This window comes from Rattus rattus, chromosome 5 (genome assembly GCF_011064425.1).
Source record: "Rattus rattus isolate New Zealand chromosome 5, Rrattus_CSIRO_v1, whole genome shotgun sequence".
In the NCBI taxonomy this organism is placed as follows: Eukaryota; Metazoa; Chordata; class Mammalia; order Rodentia; family Muridae; genus Rattus; species Rattus rattus.
The window spans coordinates 10636292-10656789 of NC_046158.1; the positions used below are offsets into that span (position 1 = coordinate 10636292).

At 49.2% G+C, this 20498-nt stretch overlaps 1 protein-coding gene across 1 annotated transcript in view; it reads left to right on the top strand.

Annotated features, from left to right (window-relative positions):
- Window positions 1-7565: 7565 nt before the first annotated feature.
- Sec16a (SEC16 homolog A, endoplasmic reticulum export factor) overlaps window positions 7566-20498 on the top strand; it is a 34692-nt gene continuing 21759 nt past the window's right edge. Inside the window, exons 1-4 of the mRNA XM_032903024.1 lie at window positions 7566-7911; window positions 10983-14632; window positions 16825-16961; window positions 19455-19552. Coding sequence (XP_032758915.1) covers window positions 11051-14632; window positions 16825-16961; window positions 19455-19552 — 3817 coding nt within the window. The 5' untranslated portion in view covers window positions 7566-7911; window positions 10983-11050. The remainder of the gene's footprint in view (window positions 7912-10982; window positions 14633-16824; window positions 16962-19454; window positions 19553-20498) is intronic.

Genomic DNA, 20498 nt, shown 5'->3' on the forward strand with positions numbered 1-20498 from the left:
GTATGCCCTTAATCCCAGCACTCTGGAGGCAGAGGGAGGCAAATCACTGAGTTCCAGGCCAGCCTGGTCTACAGAGTGAGTTTCAGGACAGCCAGGACTACAAGGAGAAACACCCTGTCTCCAAAAACTGAAACCAAACCAAATAGCAACAAAACAAAACCCAAGAACTAGTCCTCTTCCTGTCCCAAGTGTCATTCGTCCGGCTGCCTGTATGTGGGGGTCCCATCCTTTTGAGAGAGAAGGGCTTCCTTAGCCTCTTGGGGTCATTCAGAGAAACCGGTGCCAACAGAAATATGACTGAAGCCACATAGGTCATTCAAAAATACTTCATAGCCCTTCATAAAAGTACAAAGGAGCAGGTGAATTTACTTCAATACTACATTTTGGTTCATTCAATGTAGCCACAGCTACCACCGAATCCGTAGTCAACTTAAGCAAAGTGGGGAAGAAGACAGAGTTCGCAGTCTCTGTATTATTACTTGTATGTATTTATTTACATGTGTACTAACACGTGTCATACATGAGGAGGTCAGGGGACAACTGGAGAGAGCCAGCCCTCTCCCTCTGCCATGTGGGTTCTAGGGATTGAACTTGGCTCGTCCTCCTTGGCAGCAGGCACCCTTACCCACTGAGCCGTCTCGCCTGCATTATGATTATCTGCACCTGTGGGTGAAACCCAGGCTCGGAGCGGCCATGCTGAAGGTGCTCAGAGGCACACATGGCTCACAATGTCATCCTTGGCAGGACGGTCTAAACCTCAAAGGCTTTGCCCCCGGTACAGATGTACCTATGGAGCCAGATGTTGGGAGCACAAGGGAGGCAAAGGCATGAGGTTCAGGAGCTCAAAGCCAGACCCTGTTTATTATAAACAAGTAAACAAACAAGTAAAGAAGGTGAGGAAGAAACCGCCATGCTGCTGTTTAGTTTCTTGTCAGAGGAGGCACCGATGTGGCTCTGCATTGGTCTGTCCAGTACAGAGGGGGACCCGAAGCCAGCCAAGGCAGCAGGGCTGTCCTGCAACCAACAGCAGTGGAGTGCTACTGTCCTTTTTTTTTTTTTTTTTTTTTTTTTTTTTTTTTTTTGGTTTTTTTTTTTCGAGCTGGGGACCGAACCCAGGGCCTTGCACTTCCTAGGGCTCTACCACTGAGCCAAATCCCAACCCCGCTACTGTCCTCTTGAGGCTCCAGGAACCAACCAGCCATGGGTCTTGCCTTGCCCCGAAAGCTGTCAGGGAAGCTCCATGGAAGATGATTTTTACTGTGTGACTCCAGACCCTACCCTGTGAAGTTGTGGTGACCCACGCCAGTGTTCAGCTGCACACGAGGGCCTCTGGGGGAGGCGATAGTGGTCCTGATAAATGTCCCAGCAGAATACAACGTACAGTGCCTCTTAGCGCGGTCCCCAAAAATGGCCCTTGAGGGCTGGAGAGATGGCTCAGCGGTTAAGAGCACTGACTGCTCTTCCAGGGGTCCTGAGTTCAATTCCCAGCAACCACATGGTGGCTCATAACCATCTGTAATGGGATTCGGTGCCTCTTCTGGTGTGTCTGAAGAGAGTGACAGTGCACTCATGTAAAATAAACAAATAAACCTTTTAAAAAAAAATGGCCCTTGAGAAACCTGGGATTAGGAGTTAGGGGAAATGGGGCCCTTTTACTACGGTATCCTCAAGCCTGAATGAGCTGTGGATTTTGAAAGAGGGGTGTGTGGAGCTTCTCCAGAGGATCCCACTTCAATGATGATATGGCTCTACCCTAATTCCTGACCATCCTCATGGTTGGTGTTTTCATGTACTACCTGGCAACTGTGGGACAGAAGGTCCCTAGAATATCCTCCTGTGTGAGGAGTGACCTCCAACGTCTATGTGTGGGTGCTTTGGCCATCTACAGAGAACTCACTCTGGAGCATGGTAAGGACCCAGAAACAGCATAGCTGCTGTTATCACAATGGATTTTAAGAGAAGTCGAGCCTGGCACACATAGTCACTGGTCACCACCATCTCACGGAGAGATGGTGTCTTAGTTAGGGGTTTAACTGTTGTGAAGAGATACCATGACCAAGGCAACTCTTATAAAGACAACATTTAATTGGGGCTGGCTTCCAGGTTCAGAGGTTCAGTCCATTATCATGAAGGCAGGAGCATGGCAGCATCCAGGCAGACATGGTGCAGGAGGAGCTGAGAGTCCTACATCTTCATCTGAAGGCTGCTAGCAGAACACTGGCTTCCTAGCAGCTAGAACTAGGGTATTAGAGCCCACGCCCACAGTGACACACCCACTCCAACAGGGCCACACCTCCTAATGCCGCTCTCTGGGTCGAGCATGTATAAACCATCACGGATGGCGACTCCAGGTTCCAGTGGCCAAGAATGCGTGCTGCTGGGCTTCTTTATGCATACGCCACCTACGGTGTTCCACAAAGTGCGGGGTTCAGTGCTTCCACACGACTCTGACCTCATGGCTTATTTCCAGATTCCACTGCTTGTGAGATCCATTCTCTACAACACCATGTTAATTCTATGATTCTATGTATAACACTGATTCTCATGGGTGTCCTCTGCATGGGGTGAGCATGCTCTCTCCTGAGCTGTGGACTCTCTGGCACTCAGAAACATGTCTGACTTAAGTTACTTATTTCCTCCCCATCAACCCAGTCTTCTTAATCTGGAAAAGGGAAGGGGAGAAAAAATGTCCCTGACCTTAGCCTCAGCAGGCCAGGTGGAAGGGATGGCACAGAACAAGGTCCTTTCCTCTGTCTTAACAGCAATGCCACTGGCTCCCACAAGGTAGAGCTTGGAGATCCAGTGTGTTCTCTGACTCCAGTGCGCTCAACTCAGGGAGCGTTTACAGAGCGCCTGCTCTCTTCAGCAAGCCCACCACCTCTGGGGAGTCCAGAAGTAAAGACTTCCCTCGGCAAGGGCTCCTGTGGGGAGTCTGCAGGGTGTGCACCTAACTGAACACGCTCTGGAAGGAGTCCTCAGTGGCCGGGTGGATTTGTAGGTGGCTCTCTGCCTCCCTCTGCTGGCAGCCTTCCACCAGTGCGCCTCCAGATGTCATTTGTGGCCATCCCAAGATATAATTCATACGAGGAAACTGAATGAAACAGTTCATTCAGCTTTATTCACTAGATCCATAGATCTACGAGAGAGGTTGTCTCCCCTAGAAAGAATGTAAGGGATTCATCTATGTTGCTCACAATCACTTCAAACGCAGAGACGGATGCACAGGGAGAAATAGGGGTTTGACAGGGCACTTTTCCAGGGTCCCTGGACACAGAGCGTTTGTCACATGGCATCCTTACACACTGGGGTTCCTCCTGGATCTCTCAAGGTCCTTGTTCTTTCCCTGCCAGGACTCCTGGGGGTCCACCCATTCAATGCAAATTACCACCCATGTTTCAGATTCATGCCCTGCTGCTATGCTGGTGCTGTCAGAAGCAGTTACAGCCAAAGAGCTCAGTCTCTGCCCAAGGGCTTCATTAAGGTGGGCTCCACATTTGCTCCAGAAATACCACTTGCCTGGGATGTCCACGGCTAACTCAAGCAGGCCAAACTGAGCTGAAAAGCCCCTAGGACCTCCCTTACTTCCAAATATCCTATGGCAAATATCCCTTGACAGGCCTACAGACCCACAACCAACCCTTCCCTTTTGATACACAGCTTTACACACTGTCCCAAAGAACAAGTACCCCACCCCCACCCCCACCCCACCCCCTGCTTTGGACAAATGCCTCACAAGAGCTTTCTAGTGTCCACGTTCCCTCCAGGACAGAGGGGTGGCCAGTTGGGCCTTTGTCCCAATTCCAGATGGCTGTGTGTGGAGTACAGCCAGGGCCCTGCGTCATCTTTGTATGTGTGTGGGAACGCAGTTTCCTACACTCTCTAGGACCCCAGCACAGCTGAGAGACCTTCCTGCTCTGTCTGTGCCCCTGGGTTCATGTGATGTCAACCTCTGCCTCATGTTTTCTACTTCATCCCTATTGGCTGCTTATCACCTTATAGGGTGGCTCTGTGATCTAAAAATGTCCCCGAGACACACAATAAGTCAAGCTGAATACAGGACTCTGGAGACACGAAAGTAAAGCCATAGGCCAGGAAGCTGATAGCGGTGCAGTTAACATGTATGAGCCCTTGTTACCCGTGACGGACGGTTCCAGAAGCCTTCGGGAAAGTCTAGGACAGGTTGCGATTACGTCACAGGTGGAGAAATGCAGGTGTCTAGTACCCTGAATCTCTGGCTTCTAGAATCTTACAGTACACTCGCACTAAACCGCTCAACCCATTTTATCCATGTTCCAGCAGCCAGGGTGGGCACACAAAGGTGTGCCCATTCCCGTGGGGAGGAAGGACTGCAGGCCCCATTCTCAGCAGCCCAGATAGGAATAAAGGGCCCTGGCGTCTCTGGTTGGTACCTTTTATCCACAGGTCAGCCCTCATCCCTACCCACAGTGAGCACCCGGGCGGCCCATGACACTGTGGGTGGGAAAGCGGGGCTGCCGAGGTGTCACTGCCTGGTACAGAGCTCATCTGCAAACTAGCCTTGCACTACGGGCACGAGAAAAAGTGAAACTGGCCTGAGGCTCCTTTCGTGCTGTCTACCAGAGCTCTGGGGTTCAGTCTTAAGCTTCAAGAAAGGCTCTCCACTCACCTTGGCCACATGGGAGCCAACCTGCATGGCACCGGTACATACTATAGGGCCTGGAAGCAAACAACACACAACTAAATCCCAGCTGTCTCTGCTTCCGATCCCCCTCAGGCCATCACCTCCTCACCCTTTAGGAAGCCTTCCTCCCCGTCAGCTCTTTCCACTCCTGTGGCCCTACCATGCTTTTGGCTGGGACTACTCAGGGAGCCCTGGCTCCTGGAAGCTGATCCTTTCTTCTCTTCAGGTTTTGTGTCTGAGAGTCTGTCAGGGGCTGAGCACAGGGCCACAGAGCAGGCACAGACCATCAAGAGCCCCTGACGGCTGGAACTACACCTAGCAGGTGTGAGGGACAGAGGCTTGAGGCCAAGAGATACTCTCTCTTCACCAACACTGCTACCTCTTCCTTTAGCACTCCTCAGAGTGCTTCCATAGAAGTACCCCATTCCAGTCCTCAAACTGCCCAGTGGCTCTCCCAATGCCCAGAAAGGTTACAGTCAACAGAGCAGGGTGTGTGGGTACAGACTGGTCCTAAAACTGGAGTCTCCATCACTCAGAGGCCCAGTTAGTTTGGCTGAATCATGCCAGCCAGTCTACAGGCAATGAGTACCTAGGAAGGAGTCAGAGACAGGAGCCAGCACCGCTGTCCCTCTAACATCTCATCTGGCTTCTCAGTGTCAGAAAGGAGACAGCACCATGTGGCCTCCTGACTCAAGGAGGCTACAAGCTCTAGAGTAGGGATGCCAAGTACACAGCATTTATGCTAGCACTGTCCAGGAGGAAGGTACTGTCAGCTACACATAGAATTTCAAACTTCCTGGTTACATTAAAGAAAAAACATATCATTTTTAATAAGAACTTTTATTGAATCTAACATACTCAGTATACTCAGAATTCAATAAACACTCCCCAGTGAGTCACTGTGACTTCTTACCTATCTGTGTACTCTATGCTCACAGTCCGGCTCGGTGTGAACCAGCTACATGTAATGGGAGAGGCTGACTGGGCAGAGCTACTGACTCACAGAGTCAGAAACAACAGGAAAATCTAACATGGTTTTCATGCACAGAAGTTTGTGTGCTCTGTGGTGCAGCCGAGGCTGTAACAGCTTTTACCAGATTCTGCCTACATAGGACTCCAGGAAGCTAGGCGTGCTGTGCCCAACTTCCAAAAAAAAAAAAAAAAATGAAGACTCCCAGGCAAAGAGGAGGAGGCATAACCAGGAGTACCCATGGTAATGGTGGGGGCACTATGGACCTATCTGCCTCAGGCTGTCCCAGTTTGTGCCCCTTGTCTTTGCATAAGCATTAAAGTACCCCATTCCAGTCCTCAAACTGCCCAGTGGCTCTCCCAATGCCCAGAAAGGTTACAGTCAACAGAGCAGGGTGTGTGGGTACAGACTGGTCCTAAAACTGGAGTCTCTGTCACTCAGAGGCCCGGTTAGCTTGGCTGACTCATGCCAGCCAGTCTACAGGCAATGAGTACCTAGGAAGGAGTCAGAGATAGGAGCCAGCACCGCTGTCCCTCTAACATCTCAACCCTTGGGGGCGGAGAGTGGAGACCTTGCATTTTATTATTTATTTATGTATTCATGTATTCATTCATTCATTTTTGAGAAGAGGCCTTTCTACTATGTAGCTCTAGCCATTCCAAGGTTGGGTTTACTGCTTCTCTTTAGGGGCTTAAAGATGAATCTACATGTGTTCTCCTGTGTACAGAGTTTGGAAACCTGGCTCTCTAAAGACAAATGTTAGCTTTACAGAGTGGCTCACAGTGCCACGTCAGTGCAGATGAAGCTGGCCCTCAGCACTCCCAGCTCTGCTTGCGTGGCTGAGCGCTGGCCAGCTCCACCACACTCCCTCCTTCCCTGCCTCTAGATTCAACACTGACCAGGCGTCTTCGCTGGGGCACCACCTTCATGCCCTCTGGAGGGCAGGTGAAGGAGCCAGGCCTGGTCACTTCCCTGATGACAGCACCCACCTTTTCCGGAGAGCCACTGCTCTGACAGACGGAAACCTGACCTGCTGACATCCCTGGTCTAAGAAGGCCAGTGCTCAGCCGCGGGCTTTAGGCTAAGGGAGGGAGACTGAAGGACTTGGCCTCCAGGATCTGGCTCCTCTCCCCTAGGCAAAGGTTGGAGGGGGTGGAGGTGGGGCTCTCCCGCTAGCAGATAAAGGTATCTGCTTTAGCCGCACGAACTGCACCCAGGAAGCTGCAGCAGAAAGCCGTAACCAAGCAACGGATGCAGCCCCGCGCACGCGCGTGTCCAGCCCGCAGAAGACGACCGCCTAGCTCTACTCGAGCAGGGTGGCGCACGCGTAGTGGTCCCGACGGCATCCAGGAGAATCCAACGGAAAAATGGGGAGGGGGCAGGCGGCAGAGCCCGCTGGGGCTCTGGACTCAGCGGAACTTCTGGCTTCGGCTTTTCAACACTGTTTCTCCCTGGGGATCTGGATTGAAGAATCCGGTCTGCTCAAATCCTAGAGCAGGAGACAGAACCGGCGTAACCTGGGCGCCGTGAGAAGGCGGGGTCCGCGCTCCTGGCTCAGCAAGTGGGTGAGGGCGGGGCCACGGGTGGAGCTGTACTGACGTAAGAGGGGCGGGGCCTAAGGGTGAGACGAAGAGATGAGGCGGCGAAAGACTGGAGAAGAACGAAGGGCGGAGTTAAAAGGAGCACAACGAAAGGCTCTTAAAGGGAATGGGCGGGGAGATCCTGGGGGCGGGACAAAAGGATGAAGCAGTGAAAAACTGGACGGGAGAGGGGGCGGGGCCAAAGGGGGCGTGACGTGATTGATGCATTGAAGACTTGGACTGAGCACGGCCAAGAGGGCGGGGCAGTGGGGGCGGGGCAATGGGTGAGGCAGCAAAAGACTGGGCGAAGCGAGAGGAGGGGCGATTAAGGGGCGGGACGCGCGCTGACGTCTCCGTCGGACACGTCGGCGGCGGCACCTGGAGCCGGATGTGGCAAGATGGCTGCGGCTGCTGCTGGATACGCGCTAGTTCCCACTACTGCCGCCGCCGTCGCCGGCTAGGTTTCAGTTCGCGGCTCCTGAGAAGCCAACCGCAGCTGAGCGGGTGAGGGCTGAGTATATGGAGCACGGTGGAAGCCCGAGTGCGGGCGAGGCTGCGGAGGTCAGGCAGGCTCAGTGAGCATCGGGCCTAGCCCGGAGTGGCGAGCGCATTTAAAGAGACACCGTCAGGCCAGGGGAGAACGACAGTACCGGGCCGCCTGGTGCTGAGACACCGGACAGGTTACAGCCCGTGTCGCCTTGGTGAGTTGTCTAAGGGTCTCGTGATTCCCAGGCCTGACGTGAGGCATGGTCTGGGCTGCGGGAACTGGTCTGCCGCTGGGAAAGGTGTGTTAGCTTGGCCAGACAGTGACGCCTCAGAGGAAACCTACAACTTATTTAAAACGAAGGAAGGTGCAAGAAATTGCTAAGCTTGACTTTTGCCGGGTTCTGAAGAAATTTGATTCTTGTTGGCTCGAAGACTTCCTCAGCAGAGCTGGTGATCATGAGACACATTTTCATTTGAAACAGAGAGTAGCAGCATTTATTTGTAACCTCTTGGCTGGCGGAGCAGGATGTCGCAAGGGAGGTCGTGGTTTGTTTTTTTACCAAGGTGTAGAAAAATGTCGGCATGTCCGTGGAGCGTCCTGTAGATAACTTTGGCTGTCCTGCTTTCACAGGTTTTTAAGTGGCATGTAGAATGGTTGTGCACTGAAGGAGAGATTTCCTTTCAAATGTGTTGACTAGAGGCGTTTTCCATCCTAAATTTGGCAGTAAAAAACAGCAGATTCACAAAATACTGTTTCTGCGGGTTCTTTTGCAAGTTGCAGCCCAATGCAGCCTCCTTACACTTTTTGTCCACAAACCCTTCCTAGGGTTTCAGTTCTCATGTCTTGCAGATGAGATAAGAGGCAAAGTAGAGACTGTTTCTTCTTGTGATTCACTATTCCCGAATGAATCTCCAAATTGACCTTGGAATTTTCTGAGATATTGTGCAGATTTGATATCCCGTCTTGCTTTTATGAGCAGTTTTGAACATCCTCACTTCCTGTGTGTCTTCCTCACATAACATATAGCTCTTTCTCTTCTGTGACTGCCTTCTTCAGCATTGAAAGGGCTCGGATTTTGACTTAGAAGAGAGGTGTTTACCTTGTCTATCTGTTAAGAGTACCACAGGCAGTCACCTTAGGGGAGATTGTTGGCCAAGTGGAACTCACTGTTTTTGGGTGCCCCTGTGTTTTACAGTTTACAGCTGTTAAATCTGGCAGTGAAAGGATCAGGGAATGTTTAAATACCTCAGTCACACAGAGTCATGCTTAAAATGTCTTGTGTAAGCATGTATGTAGACATGAGGCAGTTGAGCTACAGGGCTGGGTTCATGAGTACTGCATCTGAGATCAGTAGGTCTCTGAAACAGGTGCTTTTTTGAAAGGTAGAAAACTGGCTGAAGAGAATAAGTGTGATCCTGAGATAAGTGACACGCAGTTCATTATCTTTCTGTTGGTAAGTAAAGAGGATTAAAAGACTAATGTTCAAGTTACAGTGTTGTTTCACCCGAAGCAGGCATATTGTGGGAAGTCCTCTGCGTGGTAGCTGTGGGTTTTCTTCGTAGGTGGTAGTATTAACTCATAAAACAGCTCTTAGTCCATTACAGTTGAGGAAATATTTCAAGTTTCTACAAACAAAATAATAGTTAAGTACAAATTTAAGGCAATTTATATTCTGGTAGGCAGCATTAGGAATTGGGCCCTTGAAAGAAAAACATGTGGCTAAAATCTTTAATTAGTGAGTTCAGAAGACACTTGATGGGAAAAGATGGTCTTCTCTCATTCTGTGAATGTAGAAACTAGCTGCAGATAGAGGTGGCTGCCCTTAGCTGCTCAGTGGATACCCAGCCTTTGGACACTTGATGCTTTAGCCCTGTATCTCGTGTTGTATTGTAGTTTAGTTTTTGCTTGTTTGTTTGATGTGTTTGAGATTGTTGAGATAAGGACAGCCTTTTATGCTTGCCAGCCAGGTTTCAGGAGGAACATGGAAGTGCGTGTGTCCAGGCCAGGTCCAGATCCATGTTATTGTGTCTATGGTGGCTCTGCAGCTGGTCAGATAAAATAAGGTGGCAGTTCTCCTACTTTTGGTTCATGTAAAGTGAAGCAGCAGTGTTCTTTATTATGTGAATGACAAGGCAGAGCCTAATGAACTCCTGGCATTACTATTTTTTTAAAGATTTGTTTATTTTATGTATATGAGTGCTCAATTTTCATTCACAACAGCAGAGGGAATCAGATTCCATTACAGATGGTCTTGAGCCACCGTGTGGTTGCTGGGGTTGAACTCAGGTCCTCTGGAGGAGCAGCCAGTGCTCTTAACCACTGAGCCATCTCTCATCACCCCTCTAGCATTACTTCTAATTGAAATTTCATTGTAATCCATAGTCAGGTGCTAGTCAGTTGATAGGGTCCTCTGTTGACATAGGAAGGAGTGTATGTGGGCAATAATGGAACTGAGTTAATAGATTAATAGAGCTAACATTTAGGTAGGGATTAGAGACCTTTTGTAAATTGCTTTACTCAATGGTTTGTTTTTTAAGCTGAGTATCAAGAAGATATTCAAGAACAAAGTGTGCATCTGTGAATTAAGCTGTCTTCGCTTTATTTTTCTGTGGATTAGCTAAACAAATTTCTTCTTGAGGATGGTGCCAGGAAGAAGGACTGACACAAAGAAAAGGGCTTGGCTTTTAAGATGTCACACTTGAATTGTGTCTTGCTCAAAAACAAAAAAACACTGATGAGGACCTTGTCCTATCTCATACCACCCCCCTCTTCTTTTTTCCTGAGGATTGTTGGAACCTGTCTGTTGGAAGTGTGAGACCAGTAAAGCTGCTGTAAATTTCCTTGAGAATTTTAGTTGCAGCCTTGTTACAACTTCAGAGGTCAGAAGCAACTTTGTTTCACTGTTCTCAGAGGACTACCTTAAAACGTTTCACTTGGTTTGGTAACTTTATAACTGTGTTTTAGGAAGTGTAAACTCTTCTAGACTTTAACATTACAAAAAACATGATTATGTATGTTTCTTACTAGTGGAATTGGCTCTTTCTGGATGTGGTAGTGGTGGCTAAAAGAAGTGCCAAGGACTAGGGAGCATCTGGTAGTCTGTCAGACTGGCAATAGGGTTGTTGCTTGTCCCTGACAATGTGGGGTGGGGATGTGGAGAGCTGAAGTCTTTGTATTTAAATGATTTGAAATCACATTTAATCTTTTTATTTTCAGAGTTTTATTGATTGTAGTCAGGAGTGTGAGACTATAGGCCTTATGTTCCTCTTCTGTTTTCTTTTTTAGCACAAATTACAGAAAAGACCTACCCTGCCTCCTTTATAAGCAGCATCTCCTGCAGGAAAGACTCCACCATGCAGCCACCACCTCAGGCAGTCCCGTCTGGTGTGGCTGGCCCACCCCCAGCTGGGAATCCTCGGAGCACGTTCTGGGCCAACAGCCCTTACAGGAAGCCAGCCAATAATAATGCACCAGTGGCTCCCATAACACGCCCACTGCAGCCAGTAACGGATCCGTTTGCTTTTAACAGACAGACTCTTCAAAACACACCAGTGGGCAGTTCATCCAAAAGCAGCCCACCTAATTTGCCTGGCCCAGCCCTCCCTGTTTTTTCTCAGTGGCCTGGTTTGCCTGTGCCTCCCACAAATGCTGGGGATAGCTCCACAGGACTTCATGAGCCTCTGCCAGGAACTCTGTCACAGCCTAGAGCAGACCCCAGTCTATTTCCTCCTGCATCTACCCCTTCTTCATTTCCTGGGCTGGAGGTGAACAGGAGTGCTGAGGTTGATTCCAGCTCAGGACCTGAAGTCCAGATGCTGCCACATCCACCTCACTACATTCCAGGAGTGGGTCCTGAGCAGCCTCACGGAGGCCATCTAAATGACAGTGGGGCTGGGCCTGACCAACCCATGAATAGGCATGCCCCACATGATGGTGCTGTGGCCCATGCAGCATCTCCTTTCTTCCCTCAGCCCCAGATGCCAGGTCAGTGGGGGCCTGTGCATGGAGGCCCTCCGCCCTCCTATCATCATCACTCACCCTACCTGGAGGGCCCTGTTCAGGACATGGGGCCCCAGGCTGCCAGCTTGCCCCATTTCCCCTCTCCATCTAGTCTACACCAGGGACCTGGCCGTGAGTCCTATGTCCCACAAACGTTTACTCCAGCATCCTTGGCCAGTGGCGAAGGAAATGAGATAGTCCACCAGCAAAGTAAAAATCCCCCATCGAGTAGCTTCCCCCCTAAACACAGTTTTGAGCAGAATTCCAGAGTTGGGAATATGTGGGCAAGCCCGGAGTTCAGGCAGAATCCAGGAGTGAATAAAGAGCATCTGCTAGACCCTGCCCGTGTGAATCCCTTCACTCAGGGAAACAGCCCTGAGGACCAGGTGCACCATCCCCCAGGGGCTGCAACCAACCACGCCCTGCAAGAAGCAGCCTCCGGAGCACGCTCAATGTGTTTTCAAGGGGAGGAGACAGAGAACGAGGAAAATCTCTCATCTGAAAAAGCAGGCCTTGATGACAGATTAGACTCGGGTAGCTTCTCTTCTACCTCCAGACTGGGCCATCCACCACCCCCTGGAGCTGGTGGTGTCTACCAGGCCGCTCAGGAAGGAGATGTGCAACCTTATTTTTCTCAGTCTGTGGGCATCCGTCTTGACAAACAGACCACTATGATTCCTGCTAATGATGCGTGGGGTGATATTCCGGGTGCTGGGACCCACTGTGCTAGTGGGCCACAGTGTGAGAATGTAGAGAACCTAGAATTTGTTCAGAATCAAGAAGTTTTGCCACGTGAGACCGTGAATGTGGATCCCTTTTCCCCGAGTGATCAGTTTCGATATGGGCCCCTTCCTGGGCCAGCTGCCTCCAGGCCTGTTACTGCGGGCCTCACTAGAGGAGGAGGGCTAAATCTTGAGGCCCCTGACATGCCACTGCACCCTACACGACCTGACAGTGTGTCATCCAGCTACAGCAGCCATAGCCACAGAAGTCCTCCTGGGTCAGCCAGACCCCAAGAATTGGTGGGCACATTCATTCAGCAAGAAGTTGGAAAACTCGAAGATGATACGTCAGGGAGTTTTTTTAAGCAAATTGATTCTTCTCCAGTTGGAGGTGAAACAGATGAGATGACCAGGAGTCAAAATTACTGCAGCAGCCTGTCCCAGCCTTCAACTCCAAGCCCTCCAAAACCTACGGGAGTCTTCCAGACAAGTGCAAATAGTTCTTTTGAGCCAGTAAAATCCCACTTGGTTGGAGTGAAACCAGTTGAAGCAGATCGTGCCAACGTGGTGGTTGAAGTGAGAGGGACCCAGAACTGCCAGAAGAAGCACAGGGCAGCTGTTCTACCACCTGATGCCACCCCAGGAAACCTGGAACAGCCACCAGACAACATGGAGACCCTGTGTGCACCTCAGGCCTGCCCTTTGCCTCTTAGCACCACTGGAGAGGCTGGGCAACTGGTTTCACACACAGCAGGGCCACCCTTGGATACTGTGCGCCCCATGCCTGACAAGAGGTCCTCAGCCAGGGCCCAGGGGCCTGTGAAATGTGAGAGCCCAGCCACAACTCTGTGGGCACAAAACGAACTGCCAGATTTTGGGGGCAATGTCCTTCTAGCCCCTGCTGCCCCTGCACTTTATGTTCCTGTAAAACCAAAACCTTCAGAGGGTGTTCATCATCCAGAAAAGGGCATGTCTGGACAGCAGTCATGGAAATCAGGATCTGCGCCCCCTTTGCAGAACCAAGACCCTCCTGGTGCTTCTGAGAACCTTGAGAACCCTCCCAAGGTAGGAGAAGAGGAGGCCCTTCCATTGCAGGCAAGTTCTGGTTATGCGAGTTTGCTGTCCTCGCCACCCACTGAATCTTTGCACAATCAACCTGTCCTGATTGCCCAGCCTGATCAAAGCTATAATTTGGCTCAGCCCATTAATTTTTCTGTGTCCTTACCGAATCCTAATGAGAAGAATCAGTGCTGGGGAGATGCTGTGGTGGGGGAGAAATCCATGGTGAGCACCCGGGCTCTTGGTGCTGACCATGAAGAACATGCTGCCTTGTCTGCAATTCCAGCCAGTGCTGTCACTGGCCCGTCTTTGCCTAACAGTGTCACCCAGAACTGTGCCCCTCGAGGTTCTGGGTCTTCTGAAATGATTGCTAGCCAGCCTGCCAGTTGGTTGGTTCAACAGCTGTCCCCTCAGATTCCTCAAAGTCAGCATCCCAAGGCAGAGAAGGGTCCTTCTGAGTTTGTTAATAGCCCTGCTAATGGAAGTGTGATGCTAGCTCCACCTGCAAACAGTGCTGTGATACCTAATAGTAATAAGGGGTATCACTCTAGTAACCAGGAAGAAGCTGTCGGTGCCCTAGACTTCACATTAAGTAGAACTTTGGAAAATCCTGTGAGAATGTGTAGCCCATCTCATTCAGACGGCCCAGCTTCTCAGCAGCCTCTTGCCAATCATCCCAGACAATCTGGGCCTGGGCTGCATAACCAGGATCATTTCTACCAGCAGGTAACAAAAGAAGCTCAGGATCAGCATAGCCTAGAAAGAGCCCAGTCAGAGCTGGTGCCTCCTCCGCCACAGAATTCTCCCCAACAAGTACCCCAAGCTGCGTGTCCAGAGCCTTCAAATCCAGAAAGCCCACCCACACAAGGACAGTCTGAAAGCTTGGTCCAGCCATCAGCAAGTCCAGCTCCAGTCAACACAGGCCAGCAGCCTCAGCCACCGCAGTCCTCCAGTGCATCGGTTACATCTACCAACTCCAACCAGGCAGCTGTGCGGTCAGAACAGCCATGGCTACACCCTCCTCCCACTACTTTTGGCCCAGCACCTCAAGACTTGGCATCCTACTACTATTATAGACCCCTGTATGAAGTCTACCAGTCTCAGTACCCTTCACCGTACCCATCAGATCCTGGAACAGCCTCTTTATACTGCCAAGTAAGAGCACTGACATTTAACCATCTTGCTTTCCTCACTTCATCCCCTTTTTTCTCCTCTTAATGCTGTTTCTCTCAGGAATGACCTTTCTTTAGACCCATGTGGTCCCCCTGAAAAGAATCTTCCCTGCCCACCAACAAAGCTCTTCTTTCAGAGAGTCCTGTAGCATGTGGCATTGGTTGTAGCCAGTGTGATACCGACCTCTGGCTGACAAAGTGCCATGCTTCCCAGAGCGTTCTTGGGCTTGCTGCAGTTATAGTGCTAGGCTGACCTCTTTAGGGAGGAGCCTAGTAGGTAGACTGTGTGCTGCTGTTTATTTGTTTGTGCTTCCAGACAGGTGTCACTGTGGGCCAAGTTAGATGTGAATTTAAAATCATTAACATTTTACTGGGCCTCACTTTTGTGTATGTGGTGGTTTTGGTTTTGACAGGCTTCATTTAGCCCTGGCTAGCCCCATATGTAGCTAAGGATAACCTTGAAGTCTTGAAGCCCTTATATTCCTGCCTCCACATCCTGAGTAGTGGAATTACCAGTATGTGTCACCATATCCAGCTCTTTTATATATTTTAAAACATTTATTTATTATGCGTGTATATATGTTTATGTATTTGCATGTGGGCGCACACACGAAGAGGTCGGAAGATAATTTTCAGGAATTAGTTTTCTTCCTCCACCATGTGGCTTCCAGGGATCAAACTCCAGTCAGCCATTTTGATGGCACCTTTCATCTGGTTTAAATAACAAAAACAACTTATGAAACTAACGACAGGTTATATTCCTAATAACTCTAGGAATCTTCTATGGCCTTCCTTGAGAATAAAGTCTTGAAGGAAGACTTTATTTAGATTGTCCATGTGCAGTAATGAGCAGAGGTGAGGGACAGTAAACCTCTCAGGTGCATGGCAGTAATCCTGCAGACTGGGAGGCCACTGCAGAGAGGGAGGCCACTGCTGTTTAGGTCCTGCTTAATCCTATAGTGGTGTGAAGTATCGTGCTTGATCACTCTTAGCTTGTCCTTACCCCTGACCCAGACTCATCACTATTCCAGTTAGATGGATTGTGTTGCTGAAAGGTGAAAGACCCAAGTCCTCCAGTGTTTGGGGCCAGGCGGTGTTGAATTCTTGTGTGGCCTGAGAGCAGTTGGCACTGTGTCAGAAGGAACCTTAGAAACAGTTATAGCAGCTAGGCCAGAGCTGCCATAGCCGTAGGCCTGTGCCTCCCTTCCTATCAGCCTAGTATAGCATCAGGCGTACATGTGTGAGCAGTTACACATCTTCCGTAAAGACTAGTAAGTTCTAGACTTTAGAAGAGGAGCCATAGCTATTCTTTCTGTATGAGGCATTTCCAGTTTGTGGCCTGATCTCGTGCTACAGAGAGTGTGGAGCCACAGATGGGCTGCAGGCTCCTTCAGAATCCCAAGCCTCACAGCTCTTCTGTGAGTGTGCATCCATGCCTCGTCATTGCCGAGGTTCTCAGGAGTCAGAAGAACCATTTCCCACGATTTCATATTACCTGTCAGCTGATGGCAGAGCTGAGGCTTTTGCCTGTATCACTTCATTTCTTTTTAGATCTCCACATGTCCTACGAAGCCCTTTTTCCAGAGATAGGGCAGAGCTATGGTTTTGTTACAATGGGGCTGAAATCCTCATCAGAATAAGATACAATTTCCTTTTAAAGCCGGTATGGTGGTTCAGGCTGTAATTCTAACACCCGGGAGGCTGATAAAGGTAGATTCTACAAGTTCAAGGCCACTGTGAGCTTCATAGTGAGTTTTAGGCCAACTTAGGCTAAGTGTGAGACTGCTGCAAAACAGCAACAACAGACAAACAAAACAAAGCACCCCCTGAATTTGAAAACAGTGAGCAATGCTGTCTTTCTTCGTGAGGCTTTTGGGGTTGACTCACGTGGGTCCCTGGCCCTGTTGCTTTACTGAGGGGTGGTGCTCTATTTATGTTGTTCAGACTATCATCTCCATGTTTAAGACTGCAGGGGGAAGCTTGCCCTGGAGGGCCTTAGGGAGATGCTGCCGGCTGCCCTTAATGTGGACTATGCTTTGGGCTTTGTTTCCATGGGAGAATCCTATCCACAATACTGCTCTTCAACAGTGGGCATCTGCAGCACCTAGAGCTAGTTCTGTCACTCAATGTCTGCTCTCCATGGAGTCTAACAATGCCCCAAACTTCTTTCCACAGGATATCTATGGCCTGTATGAGCCTCGTTACAGACCCTATGACAGCTCGGCATCTGCTTATGCTGAGAACCACCGCTACTCTGAACCTGAGCGGCCCAGCTCCCGTGCAAGTCACTATTCTGACCAGCTCACTCCCAGGTGGGAACACATCCCTTGTGGCTGCTTTACTCTCATACTCAGTTGTGTGTGTTGTTGGCTATGATGGTGACTTAGTGATGATAGTAATTCTTTTATCTGTAGAGAATCCTTCAAACCCATTCTGTCAGCATGAACAGACCAGAGCTAAGCACACTGCCACATGTAGTCCTAGCAGAGCTGTCACTTAGCATCTGTCCACAATCGGGGTTGTGGGTGATTAGGGATCTTAGATTAGGGCCGCAGATGTTTTTAACGTTATGAGAACCCTGTCACAGAGATGGCATAACCCACCATCCACCAAATGATCTCTAACACAAGGACGGACTAAAAGCTGTGTTCTGTGCCCGGCTCTGCCCACACTGGTGAAAGTCCCCCCCCCCCAGCCCGCATATCTCCTATACTGGCTATCCACCACCCTGGCATTGTGCCCTCTGAGTAAGTCTGTAAGCCAGGTCAAAGTTCCATCTCATTTTCAGTTGCCCAGAGGCTGCTTTTCATCTTGTATCACTCTAGGCCATTGACTCCGTTGTGAAAAATAGTGGGGTGCTGGCCTTGGTCAGTGTACTCTGCTACCTCAGTTTCTGCAGTGTCCTCTTACTTAAGCCCAGTAGTCAAGGAAAGCTCATGGTAGCTGACTTTGCTATAAGAATCCTTCTTTTCCTTAGAAACTCCCAGCTGCTAAGGTTGTATGTGCACTTGCTCTCAGAGTTTTCTGTAAGTTCTTGAGGTATCTGGTAACTTGTCTGAAGACACACTGCTTTGCATGTGAACCTTTGCCCATTTAGCTATCCTAATGTACCTTGCTCCAGAGGTACATGCTGAACCATGCACAGGCATCCATAGCTAATCATTGTAGGTCTTTATGAAACAGCAGTACAGAGGCTTGGGTGAGTTCCGGAGTGCCTGCCTGGTAGATATGAGCCCCTGGATTGGATCCCTACTACATACACTTCAAGCACATGCACACGTGTGTGTTTGAGGGACAGAGACAGGGAGACAGACAGACACATACTTGGTTGTGAGAAAGTTTGGGAAAATCTTAGATGAGAAGTAGCTTTTGGACTCATACAGCTCAGCTTTCTGATTGAAAATCTGTGAGAGGGGTTGGGGATTTAGCTCAGTGGTAGAGCGCTTGCCTAGCAAGCACAAGGCCCTGGGTTCGGTCCCCAGCTCCAAAAAAAAAGAAGAAAATCCGTGAGAAGGCAAGAGGCATGTGGATCTGTTTGCTGGAGTGCAGAAGGGAGAAGGCATGGGGGCCAGAGCCAGTGTGAACCAGTTTGCCTTCCACGTGTCTGCCTGCAGCTTTGTTTAAGAACTAACTTTGAAGAGTGACTGTGTCAGAGGCTCAGGCTGGGTGATCTGTCTATGATGACAGCTTTCCTTCCTCTCTCTGGGTCCTTTGAGTGTCTCTCATTTGTCACAGCCCACAGAAGCTTGCTCTCTTGTCTGTGTGTCTATGTGTGTGGATGCTCAGTGCTGATATTCAGTGTTAGGGCCATAGCATCCCTGGAGGACCTGCTTGAGGTGGGACACACTTCTCATGTTTGTCTGGGTCCTTCCTGAACCGTATGTAGGTAGGTTGGTGAGAGCAGCTGAGGTAGTGGCAGGCTCTTGATCTCACTCTATATCAAGGTGTTTTTCTGGAATCAATGTCAGATGAAAGTCTGGGGTGGCCAGCCTGAATGAACCTTAAGGCCAGGTTGGTGGTATTCCTGGGCTGCACGTCTGGCCGAGTAGATGCTATGCTAGCCAAACAGCCAAGCTCAGCTGAGCAGTTTCTTAAAAGGGTATCAGAAAATTCAATAGTGTTTAGCGCTTTTGACATTCCTGAGAGTGTCAGATCCTCTTAAGTAAGTGCACTTACTCCCTCTTTTTTGAGTAAATCTCACCTTCTCTGTAATGAGTCAGGGGCATGGTTCAGTTATTGGGCATAGAAGAAGCTAACTCTTTATTGATCTGCTGGCGCTGGCCCTGGCTCACCTCACAGATCCACTCCTCCAAGGCCACACTGAGCACTCGTAATTAGTAAGGTCACTTTCTTGTGGCTCACCTCTGTAATTCCATCACTATGGAGATACAGGCAGGAAGCTTGTCATGAGTTTAAGGCAGGCCTAAGCTACACAGTGAGACACAGTTTCAAAAAAATAAATAAATAAATAAATAAATAAATAAATAAATAAATAAATAAAGATAAGAAAAGGCAGCAGGAGTTGGCCTGGGCTCAGTGCTTTGCTACCACTCAGCAGGACGTGGAAACTTGTCAGGGTGCAGCCCTGACACACAAGATGAGTGGACTCCCTGAGCACAAACGAGTTCAATTGAGGTAGCTACATAGTAAAATGTTCATCGTCTCCTCTTTGTTTCTGCTTCTGATCTGGTCAGAGGTTTCCATAACTGAGGTGTCCTCATGCGTGTCTATGAGCTTTGAGTTGGCTACTCTCTCAGTACACTTTAGAAATAGACACTGTGTTTAACAGCTCTTTTCCACTGCAGGCAAGGATATCCTGAAGGATACTACAATTCTAAGAGTGGATGGAGCAGTCACAGTGACTACTACGCAAATTACTACTCTGGCCAGTATGATTATGGAGGTACGTTTAGAAGTTGTAAGCATTAGCAGGGGACTGTCCAACTACTGCCTGTGATCATGCAGCCATGTAGAAGTCATGTTCTGGCAGGTGAATCAAGATCACTTCTCCTTTCACTGTGTTTTTATCCCAAGAGTCAAAGTAATTAAGAATTGTGCACATCTGGAAATGATCGTTTTGACAACTTCATTGAAAAGTCACATTATACCCATAGCATAGTGTCTCTGTCGAATTGACGTGAAGTGCAGTGACTACTTCTAAGACTACCTCGTCCACATGTGACTGACTTCTCAAGAACAAGCTAATGAGGCTGGGCAGAATGCAAGGCCGGCTCCCCAGTCACGCTGCCATGCTTAAATGCTCAGAAGCCACATGAGGCTGACACTCGCTCCTTGGTGACAGCTACAGCCTGCTTATTGTGGCAGTTATGGTTACTTGACCCTGCTGTGTGCTGTTTTGCCACAAGACTCTGTCGTCCCTTGCCAGGTCCACGTGCTGTTTCCTTCTGCCTCCCAGGGGCGTCTGTATGAATTTTAAACAGGGGTATTGTATGTAACAGTACCTCGTGTTGGTTATAACATTAATATTTCTTTTTAAGAGTTGGCTTTTGGCTTTTTTGTTTTTGTTTTTGAGATAGGGTTTCTCTGTGTAACAGTCCTGGCTATCCTAGAACTCACTCTGCAGACTAGGCTGGCCTGGCTAGTTCTGCCTGCCTCTGGCTTCTGAGTGCTGGGATCAAAGGCATGGGCCACTACACCCAGCTTATAGTTTGCTTTTAATGAAATTATTTTCTTAAAATATCCTGAAACATGAGCTGGAGAGATAGTATAGTCTTAGTTAAGATTAACAATTATAAGTATTATTGGGACTGGAGTTGTAACTATGGCATCTAGCTATAAACTTGAAGCCTTAGGTTTAATTCTTCACATTGTAAAATAAACCAAAAAAG